Source organism: Oryzias melastigma, linkage group LG14 (genome assembly GCF_002922805.2).
Source record: "Oryzias melastigma strain HK-1 linkage group LG14, ASM292280v2, whole genome shotgun sequence".
NCBI lineage: Eukaryota > Metazoa > Chordata > Actinopteri > Beloniformes > Adrianichthyidae > Oryzias > Oryzias melastigma.
In genome coordinates, this window is record NC_050525.1 from 16,155,837 (window position 1) to 16,166,236 (window position 10,400).

Below are 10,400 nucleotides of genomic sequence, written 5' to 3' on the forward strand. Positions count from 1 at the left end.
CTTCACATCCATTTATGATTTAGACATTGAACCACCTCGGCTCTAAATGTCTGAACTTTGGTTTGCTGCTCAATACTGTGACATTTAAAGAAAAAGACTGTGTCACAGTCTGGATCTTCTCAAACAAAATCCATAACAAGTCAGAATTGACATTTTACTTGGCAGTGGATTCAGTTTCACAACGCAAAAGCCAATCAATCTGACACGAAAGCCATGACAAAACGTCTATAGACAAACTTAATTAACCCAGAAAAATGACCGTTCATTCTCTTCAGCCGGAGTCCCGGGAGTGCAATCCCAACTCAAAAACCTGATGTGAATACTAAAGAGAAGTTCAGTTAAATGTCGCACGCTCGTCAATGTCTGATAGCACTTTGTGTCGGATCGTTTTCCATTTAAATCTGATGGAAAAAATTCAGGTTAGTAAACAGAATCCACACACAGTTAAATTGAAAAATTTATTCGAACATAGAAACTATTAAGTTCCACTTTTTTTTATTTTAAAGTATGAACAGCTTTCAAAGTACAAAGAGGGCTTTTCACAAAACGTGCCTTTTTTAGGGCATGTGATTGTACTTCACAGTAGAAGTCCTTACAGAATGAGCTAAAATCTAAAAACCAGAGTAACTAACTTTTAAAAAAAAAAAAAAAAAAAAAAAAAAAGCTCACAAAGTGTTTATTTCTCAACTTTCCTCACAATAAATTAGATTCTGCACTCACATGTTGATATTAGTGCATGTTTGATACAGTTGTGCAGCTTTAAGCAGGTGTGATGACAGTGAAACAGCACACCCTGGTGGAGAAAAGCAGTATGACATATAAAGTGAATCTAAAGGGGAAATGTGGAAATTTGACTTCTTTGTTATTTAAAAAGGGGGAATTTATAGATACTCTTCATTATGGACATGAGAATACAAACTCCTTGATTTATTTTCTAAAATACTATTTTATTTGAAAACAATATGGTGCTTAATAATTAGGTCAGGGTCTTTAATGAATGAAAATTAATTCAAATTCTGGCAATCGATAGTAAAAAGCTGAACTATAAATAAAAAAAAATAATACTCGGTTGCTGACTGTTGCAAAAAATGTAAAAATTTTAAGATTCAACTCATTTTGATATTTTTTTTTTAAAAAAAGGGGTGATGAAGAGATTTAAAGCAAGAGAACTGCACAGTCTTACTCCTGAATGTACACCAATATACATCACATTTTAAATAAGCAATAATAAAGCTAGTCGGAAAGAGATCAGAGCCCTTGAAGGTTAAAATACAAAGTCAAAAATATATTTATAACATCCACATTCCTGTGTTGAAAAATAGATCATTTGACCAAAGGGTAAGAGCGCGGTGAGGGCGTCTTCGGTGCGATGTGCGTGCACGGGACCGTAGCTGCCTGTACTAAGCACTTGCAGTATATAAATAGACACTCTAGTGTTTGTTTTCTTCACGTACGATTACAGTGGGATGGTGATGACTGGGGTGTAGTTTTGCTGCTATGAGAACAAGCTCAGAACAAAGTTTATTTTCTACATTTATTCTCCTGGTGTTTCTAGTTTCAGGATTGTCAGGATGTGGCAGGTTTGAGGGGGAAAACGTTAGAACTGGTAAATGTTCTCTTAAAGCTAATTTCAGGAATCCCTTTTCCTCGTCCGGTTTGCCGTCTCATCAGAAGACGTCGCCGTTGCAGGTGAACTCATCTCGCCGCACCCAGATCATGTCCCTGTCCTTGTTGGTGGCCCCTCCCACTACACAGTGCTTTAGGGGCGCTAGCCTCACAGGTGAGAGAGAATCCACAGAACCAAAGTCCACCCTGTCGTTCGTCCGGTCAACTTCGCTTTCCGACTTGTTCGGGTTCTCGTCTTGTAAATCCAGTTCCTCCATTCCGGCCTTCAAACCGTCGGCGGAGTCGGACCGAACAGACTTGCAGTACTCGTCGTCGTCGCTCAGAATGTCGGTTTCTTTCACCTTCTCCTCGGTGCTTTCGCACTGCTCCTCATAGCTGCCCAGGTTGAACTGCTCCTCCAGCCATCGATCCGTGTCTTCCCGGTGGGGCTTTTGGGGCTGACTGGGAGGATGATGGGAGAGCGGCGGGGGAGCTGGCCGGTGGGAGGAGTCACTGTTGTTGTTGCCGTGAACGATCAGGTCGGAGTCCACGGTTATCTTGTTCATCAGAACCCTTTTGCGACTCAACGTCCGAGATGGAGCTGAAGCTAAACAGAAGGGAAGTAAATCAATAATTAATTATGAACGTTTGATTCATGAAAATCAAGCAAATTATAGGAGTAAAATGTTCACCTGCTCTGCTCACGGACGACCGCACACCTTTGAGGAAGCAAAGGCGTTTACCCCCAAAAGGAACGTACTGCTGGTTGGGGGGCAAAGACTCCGACTTCAGTAACTGGCGACGTTGTTTCTCCCGGAGGATGGAGTGGACGGCTTTGAGGAAGTCCTTCTTGCTGTCCGGGGAACTGTAAAGCGACAAATATTTGAGCTATGTCCCTTTTATCGACCCGTTTTTACTCAGTGAGAAGACTTTTTGGATTAAAGAAATACCTGCAGCACAACTGGAAAATTCTCTCAGGTCTTCCCTCAGACTCAGACTTCACGTGAACTATTTCACAAACTGCTGTCGCCTCAGAGTCTGAAAAGAAAGGAGATCATTTGTTAAAATCAATTTGTTTTTCACAATAAAAGAGCATTTTTGGCTTCCTAAGGCGCATAAAAAGTAAAACTAAACTCTTGTATGCTACGGAAAGAAACTAGATAAAAATGTCCTTACTTTTTGTTCACTTAATTTGACTTGTTAGGATTATAAAACTGTGTGCAGCATCAAAAAGTTTTGTTTTTTTACTGTTATATTAAATCCAAATTCTTTTGTTACTTTTTTCTTCATCGCTTGCAAAATAAATAAAACATAATGTACATCACAGAGCTGTTTTTTGTTATTATGCCGCCTTAAAATGACCTCAATCAAACAAGGTGCTGTGCATTAAAAATTTAAATAACAATACAAACATCAGCAAAAATGTTAAAGCAATTTAGGATAAAGTGATTAATAAGTTATATAAAACAATAAAAACACCAGATAGAAGCAAAGCTATTATGGTTTAAAAAAATTAAAAAAAAAGATAAAGTACTGCAGTGCAACTTTACAAAATCTGCCACCCCCAAATAAATAAATAAATGAGTTTTTTTATCATATTAAATATAAATGGAGTAATTAATGAAATAAAATAAATACTATTTTTTTTACAAAAATGAAAAATAAAAAAATAGTGCACATTGTTGTGCAAATAAACAAAACAATTAAACTTTAAAAACCTATATATACAGAAAAATAATTTAATAGAATATTTATAAAGAATTTAAGTTATTACTCCCAGATGGATTTGATTTACATTATTTTGCTCGTTTAAAATATTTATTCATCTACTGGGATTTTTGCGGGGAAATTCAAAAAGTATTTATAAAAGATAAAAGAAGAAATACTGAACTTACTTGCATGGCCACGAACTTGCAGAGAATCAGTTGCGATCATGTAACGGAAGCGGAAAGGATCTCTGTCGTCAACCACAGACGCTCGATGGGTTCCTCCCTGAAGGAAGGAGAAATAGAGGAGCGATCAGCAGCTGCAGTGCAGCAACACAACAGGAGAGGGCGCAAGAGAGCAGTGAGAGAAGTTCTACATTCTCCTTGAAAGTCTGTCTTCATGAAAACAATGAGAACACCAACATGCTTAGTCAGCTTTTCTAAGAATCCTCCAGAGGTTTATCAGTATGTGCAACATTTTAGGAATTCAGCACATGGATAAACTTTTATAAAGGACAGAAACACTAAATATAAGATGATTAAACACCATAAATTTGATTATTTCAAATATCTACCTAAAACTAGATATTTGAATATATTTATAAATGTAAGAATAAATAAATAAATTCAGAAGAAGTGAAACTAAGAATTAGGGAAATGATCTGGCAGGCTGCTCTCTCGTTGCATAATCCTGTTTGGCTTTTTGATGCTTTAGTGCAGCGGTGCAGAGAATGAAAAGATTGGACGAAACCACTGGTGCAATAGTCTGCATCCAGAAAACTCTGAGAGGAGAAGTCTGTGGAATTATTAGGGTTTAGTCGTCTTTTACAGCATCTTTTATTCATTATTTGCATCTCAGAGTTTCCCCACTGGAATTAAGTCTGTATAGTTCATTTAAACACACAAACAAAACCTACTAAAAAAATGAGCTTCTCAAAACAAGAAAAGATATATATATATATATATATATATATATATATATATATATATATATAGAAGATGCGTATAAGTTGTGATGTTTTTCTCTTTTAAGACAAAATTTAATCTTGAAATTAGAATAAACACACAGATATTTGGAAATATCATGGCTTAATATGAGTGTGCTTTGTAAAAAAAAATAAAAAATAAAAATGATGCAAAGTAGATGCAATTATACTTTTTCCTAAACAACACATTTTTTTAAGCGCTACAGAAGTTCAACTTTTCTTATGTCCAGACCAGAGGTGAGCAAACGTTTTGATTTATGGTCCATAAACGGTTGTAAAATTTGACAGAAGCGCCGGACCATGAGAGTATGTGTGGAATGTTTTGGTAATCCATCTCGGAGAAAGAATCCAAATAAAATCTAGACATTTTAATTAATATATCTGTTTTAAACCGCAGTTTTGACTGCAATTTATTAAGATTTGATGTCAAAAGTGAGACTTTTAGTGCAAATTGTGCCAATAGGTTGATTTCCCCAGGAAAAAAGGTGAAAATAAACCTAAAAAAATGGTGAGTTCATGCGGTGTTGGAATAATCAGAAATGTGACTATCCATCTCAGAAAACACACATGAACATCAAAAAACTACATAACTTCCTACAAACAGGATAGATTTCTGCAGCTAAAAGAAAAGGGAATATATTTATGTTAATAAATATAAATTCACTGTCGTCACTGTGGGAGAATTTTTTTTAAAATTCTTTGATTTCCCAGCATCCGTTTGGTAAACATTAAATTCGTTGGCAAAGCCTCCCACTAATTAATAAAACATTCTCGAAATGACATCTCCCCAGAAAGAAACGACGTACTTTCAATGGAATGCACATTTCACCTCTCAGTCTCAGACTGAAACTTAAAAAAACAAAAAAAAATTAAAGCGATACTTACAATCTTCTTTCTGTGCTTGGAGCAGTTTTTGTACACGAACACAACGGCGGTTTTGAACACTAGAACATGGGACACATGACAGGAGAAACTGTTAGGACGGTTTGCCGTTATGGTACACGAAAGGACGTTTGTTCTCCCGTCGAGAACCAGTTATGACAGTTTGTCATGACAAAACACCAAAGTATGTTTGTTACTCAATACTAAAGTAACTGCAAATATGACCCGCTTTCTATAGAGTTCAACCTTTCTTAGAAAAGATCACAGAAATCGGTCGGATCACTTCCGCATTTCAGTATCAAGAAATATTTTTGTATAACTCATGACATAACATAGGACACTTCACACCTCATAATTGGCAACAAATGTTTACAATGAATGTTTAAGTATTTTAATTTGTTTTTCCTACCAAAAGCAGCTAATTCTGTGTCCTTTTTGCTCTTCATCAAATTGACTGGAGGGTTCATCCAAACCAGAGTGGAATGCAACAAGAGATCCCCCATGGAGAGGTCGGGGACCTAAAAACAAAAGACAGGAATACAAAAGATGAAATGAAGGAGTTTAGTCGTTTATTTTGTATCCTGGAACTACAGTTAAAATAATTTGATTATCGCAAAGATTTAAAGCTGTTTTTAGACAAGATATTTGATCAGATTTTAAGTTGTTTGTACTGAAAAAAAAAAAAAAAAAATCTTCAGTCGAGAATTTTTTGTCACATTAAGAATCTAAAGTTATTATTGAAATAAGTCTGAATCTGTTTTGCCCCAAATCCCTGACAATAAAAAAACTTTATTTAAAAAAAAAAAAAGCAAGAGATTCTGGCCACAGAGAAAAAAATATGGCGCTCGAAAATTAATAGCCAGAAGTCCCTCCCCCTGCTGGAGACGGCCACAAAAAAAAAGTATAATTTAAGCCCAAAATCATCGGCCTCAACTGGAACCACCAGTTTTAAACTTTCAACCTTTTTTCTCTTAGATATATAAATTATTATTTTTAAAGATCAGCCAACTTGTATCAAGACTGTATTCTCATTTTGTTCTAAAATGAATCATTTCCTTTTAATAAAATTGTTTTTTTGTCACTTTAATTAAAATTCACTACAATAAAAACTCAAAAATACATTTCGATTTGAAAAATACTCATTATTTGGCTGCATTACATTGAATTTGAGTCATGAAAGTTAGTGTTTTTTGAATGCTTGCTTCTAGATTTTGATATTTTGTGAGATGTTTTAGTGAGTAAAACTGACTTACTGACTTGACAGATAATCACTTAAGATGAAAGTGTCCCTCGACAGCAGCGTTACCTCTTTTTTGTGCACACTCTGCTCGTTGATGAGCTGGTCAAAGACGGCTCCGTACTCCTCATGAAGCTTCTGCATCTCGTTGATGTGACTCGCGACTTTGTTCATGGCCTTCATTGCAACTGAAGGGATCAGTTTGGAATTAGTGGGATGAAAATGAATCAAAAGGACAATCAAAAGAGAGCCGCGTACCGTCCAGGTGGTAGTGTTCCTCGCTGTCGGGGTCGGTGTGAGAGTAGAGTTCCTTCAACAGCAGCGGGTACTTGAGGACTCGCTGGATGGGTTTGATCAGGTACGACTCCAGAGTGGAAGAATGTTGCTGTTTGGGGTTCCTCTCAGCGAGGAAGGCTTTAAAATCGGGGTCTGTTTTGGCTGGAGAAAGAAACATTCAAAAATCAAATTTGTGACACTTGTGTCCCTCTCTTGTTGACTGATAACTGAACTTCCAAACATCGTTTTACCTTTAGCGAGGACTTTGGGGACCTTGGTGTGCGAGGCGCAGAATGCACTGTAGATCTTGAAGCGATCAGCATAATACAGGAACGAACCGCCCAGAGAGAACAGCACCTTCTGTGGAAACAAAAACGTTATATTTTTATAAGGAAATAAACTCTTTGATTTGGTCCCCACAAATAAAGTTGCAGTATAGAACAATTCATACTAGAGTGAAGATCGATAAATTTGTCCCTGTTTTTCCTTAATATGTACAGTAAAGAGCTTAAATTTACTTATGGAGTTAAAAAAAAAAAAAACAGCATAATTTGAGGAAAAAAAACGCCCAATCTGGCAACATTTTTGTCCCTCCCTCCCCGCTTCATTTAAGAGCCACGTATTTGATGCAACAGCAACATTTTTTTGTTGTTTCTATTTAAAACAAACAAAAAAATGTGTATTTCTGAAAATTACTCTAATATATTTCAGGGGTCGGCAACCTTTAAGAGTAAAAGAGCCATTTGGGCTCGATTTCTACTGATCAAAACCCAGTAGGAGCCGCATAGTTTTACTTTATTCTTTAAGAAATTTGGATTTGCATTCATGACCTTCTTTTTTTTTATAATAAATATGAAATTTGTGGTACGAACAAAAGCAAAAATATTTTTAAAAAATGTATTTTTTTTTTACGTGTGACAAAAGCTCAAATAACTTCTTTTCAAAATAAAAGATTCTCTAGTAAAAAAAGGATCAACTCAGTGCAGTTCTGGGCAGCTAGTAATCAACATTGTGCAGCAGAAGATAATATGTGCTTTTATCTCATAAAAGATCAAACTTTTTACCAAAGTTTTGCTTTGCATATAAAATCTTTGCATTCTGGAGGTAGTGTTGAGCAAAGAAAATGTCTTCAGGTCAACAGGGATGTAAAAACTTACATAGTTTAGCATCAATTTATAAATTTAATCTAAATTAAATAAATTCTAATTATGTAATCTTTACTTTAAAAACATGCCATTTGGTTTTTCTTTGCTTTTTTTGCTCTTTTTCTCCTCTTCGTCCACAGCAGTCTTACACTGCTGGGTTTTGTTATTTTAGTTTGGGGTTCGATCTTGGTAGTCTTAGTTTGTGGGCTTTGTTTATTTGTAGTTTTGGTTGACCAATAGCAGGAGCTGCTGACTCTGAGTGTCGACATGGCTGACTTATTTCATGTTTGGCCAAGGAGCCACAATGGAGAGATAAAAGAGCCACATGTGGATCAGGACCCGATATATTTCAAGAAAAAAGTATCGGTATTGGCGATACTAGCTCTAATTACTTGGTATTGGATCGATAAGCAAATTCCCAGTATCACCCAGCCCTAGTTGCTACTCCAGACGCCGTCTGCTGCCGTCAAAGTGCAGAAAGGATCTGCTTCTTACCTTAAACTCGTCCACCTTCTCCAGCCTGTCCAAGTCAGGCACCAGTCTGATTCCGTCTTCCAGCGTTCGCAGAAACTCCACCTGTAACTTCTCCATCTCGCCGAGGTTTCCAAACAGAACGTCCAGCTAGACCACACATAGAAAAACATGACAATAATGACTCAGATAAAGCAGCTGAAACAGACTGATTGGTGTTTCATCTCTTTGCTAAAACTCTGTTTTTAAGTTTTTTGGTCATTTTTCATTGATTTCATATTTCAAGTACCTCATCTTGCGTCAGAAAATGCTCTTTCTGCAGCGGTTTCCGGTAGCGCTCTATGAGGAACCTCAAGTCCTAAAAGAAAACAGATCATGAAAATGAAAGAATCAACTACAAACTCCATAAAGCCCAACCGACTCACTTTGACGTAAGTTTTCTCCGTCTCCACTAATTCACTGATGACTTTGCGCAGCTTGTCGGCGTGGGAGAGTTGCCTCTGGGTGGCGGTCCCCGCCGTGGGCGGCAGGACCGACACAGGACTGGGGGAAAGGGATGATGAAGACGAGGATGAAGACGACGACATGGGGCGTTCCAGTGAGTTCATGTCGTGAAGGCTTCGACTAAACGGGGTCCCTTGATCTGTGTTCTGCAAAGAAAAACAAGGAACATTTGTTGAATAGATCCTTTATAAATTATAAACTTAGCTTGTGTTTTTGTGTAGAATTTTTGGTTTTTAAAGTAAAAAAAAGTGTTAAAAAGATGATTACAAAAGAAAAACCTGCCATGACACATCCATTGAGTTTCATGGCATGAAGACTAAGCGTGAGCAGACCTGCAAAATGTAAGAGGAGCTTACCTCACTTAATAAAAGGGTGGGAAAAAAAAATAAAACAACCTGCCTTCCTTAAATTTCACAATAAATTTCTCAATCCTGACAAGAAAAAAAAAAAAAAGTTTCTAGAAACGAATCCACTCAGAAAAAGAAAAAAAGTATATTTTAGGACGGTTCTTAAAGGGGCCCTACCATGAAAATTCGACTTTTTCAAGGTTTAAAGTACATTTTACTGTTCATTCCTCACTATAAAGAACCCCAAAGTGGCATTTTGATGCGTTAATGCATTTAAGAGTAATCCTCTAAAAACCTGGGCTGTCCACAGCAGCCCCTCCCATACCCATGAAAACGAGCGGTTGGAAACGTGCTGATGTCAGCATGATGAACCGCCCCCTCCAGGAGCAGTCTAACACCAACACTCAATTTCTCCACCGAGCTAGTGATGATCAGCTAAAAAAAAAAAAAAAAAAACATTCATTTTAGATGCAAAATACTGTATAAACAGATGTTCGTTACTTTAGACGTGGCGCTCCTTTAAGACCCCACCCCCCAACCCCCGGTCTGGCGCAGTCGTAAAGGAGCCGCTGTGTGTGTTGTGGAGCAGTGTAGCGATGGCCGGGCTCACTAAAGGCAAATATAATCGTACAGGCATCCATCTTTGAAGAAGTCTGGATTATTTACGTGGGAGAAATGAAGACACGCTGCTTTCTGACGTCATGAAATGGGCGGCAGCCACAGGCAGTGGCAGGCGGAGCTTCAGGAATCGAGTTATTTTACTTCCGGGTTCGAAAAATAACAAATATTTAATAAATAATTTGTTTTTTGTGTTCCAAATGTAATATAAATGGATATATGGATAGTCATGGTATGGCCCCTTTAAGGGTACCATAAATAGTTAAAAAAAAATTCTTTAACACATAATTTATTGATTCTCTTTGGAGTCTGCTGGAACCACATTGTGATTTATTCACCGCCCATCATCTATAGCAGGGGTCTGCAACCTGCAGCTCAGGAGCCACATGTGGTTCTTTTACTCCTCGGATTTAAGAAAAAAGTTACGTTTTTAATCTTAAATAGTTACTAAAGTAAGTATTAGAATAAGTGGTAAAGTGAAAAAAGTAAAGTCAAACTTTATTCTATACATTCACAAACATTTGAGGAACACTCCGTCACTCTGTGAGGCTCCAGACTGATAATAATGTTCCAACAATCCATAAAGCGGTTCAGAGTTTAACAGTCGAGCTACGTTTGGTCAG

The 10,400-nt window shown here is 37.1% G+C and overlaps 1 protein-coding gene across 3 annotated transcripts in view; it reads right to left on the minus strand.

The window, feature by feature from the left end:
- Window positions 1–478: 478 nt before the first annotated feature.
- LOC112142610 (T-lymphoma invasion and metastasis-inducing protein 1) overlaps window positions 479–10,400 on the minus strand; it is a 62,541-nt gene continuing 52,619 nt past the window's right edge. For all 3 annotated transcript variants that reach the window (XM_036215170.1, XM_036215169.1, XM_024266090.2), the window contains 12 exons: window positions 8,734–8,958; window positions 8,598–8,666; window positions 8,333–8,458; window positions 6,944–7,052; window positions 6,675–6,854; window positions 6,486–6,604; window positions 5,589–5,697; window positions 5,183–5,241; window positions 3,501–3,597; window positions 2,556–2,643; window positions 2,298–2,470; window positions 479–2,212 (listed from right to left, as the gene is read on the minus strand). In XM_036215170.1, the coding sequence (XP_036071063.1) occupies window positions 1,668–2,212; window positions 2,298–2,470; window positions 2,556–2,643; window positions 3,501–3,597; window positions 5,183–5,241; window positions 5,589–5,697; window positions 6,486–6,604; window positions 6,675–6,854; window positions 6,944–7,052; window positions 8,333–8,458; window positions 8,598–8,666; window positions 8,734–8,958 (1,899 nt within the window). In that variant the 3' untranslated portion in view covers window positions 479–1,667. The remainder of the gene's footprint in view (window positions 2,213–2,297; window positions 2,471–2,555; window positions 2,644–3,500; window positions 3,598–5,182; window positions 5,242–5,588; window positions 5,698–6,485; window positions 6,605–6,674; window positions 6,855–6,943; window positions 7,053–8,332; window positions 8,459–8,597; window positions 8,667–8,733; window positions 8,959–10,400) is intronic.